The 352-nt window shown below is 46.0% G+C and overlaps 1 protein-coding gene across 2 annotated transcripts in view; it reads right to left on the bottom strand.

Annotated features, from left to right (window-relative positions):
* The window catches only part of LOC119590709 (L-galactose dehydrogenase-like), an 8,081-nt gene continuing 7,729 nt past the window's right edge, over positions 1-352 (bottom strand). For both annotated transcript variants that reach the window (XM_037939396.1, XM_037939397.1), the window contains exon 9: positions 1-137. In XM_037939396.1, coding sequence (XP_037795324.1) covers positions 44-137 — 94 coding nt within the window. In that variant the 3' untranslated portion in view covers positions 1-43. The remainder of the gene's footprint in view (positions 138-352) is intronic.

Below are 352 nucleotides of genomic sequence, written 5' to 3'. Positions count from 1 at the left end.
CCTCTCCAGTTTCTCTCTTTTCTTCTTCTCTTCATTGCGTCTCTTAGCTTTTTCCCGTTTGCAACTTCTTCAGTTCCTCCCAGTACTCGGCCACGCTCGCGCCCTCCCACTCTCGCCTCGACAGCGTTTGGAAGAACCTGTGTGCAGACGAAAAGAAGTGAGGGGAGTCTGGTAAGGTGACGAAAGAGAAGATGGAAAACCGTTTCACAATAGATTACACTGATGTTGAGGGCCGCTGGGACGTAGGATAAATCTGATTACAGACAATTATCTTTATGTGTTTTTTCTTCTTGGATTCTCTCCCAGCCGTAAAATGGACAGTTCTCCATCCAGTATTTTCTCTCTTTTTCTG

This window comes from Penaeus monodon, chromosome 27 (genome assembly GCF_015228065.2).
Source record: "Penaeus monodon isolate SGIC_2016 chromosome 27, NSTDA_Pmon_1, whole genome shotgun sequence".
Classification (NCBI taxonomy): domain Eukaryota; kingdom Metazoa; phylum Arthropoda; class Malacostraca; order Decapoda; family Penaeidae; genus Penaeus; species Penaeus monodon.
This window is presented reverse-complemented; position numbering and strand designations above follow the sequence as displayed.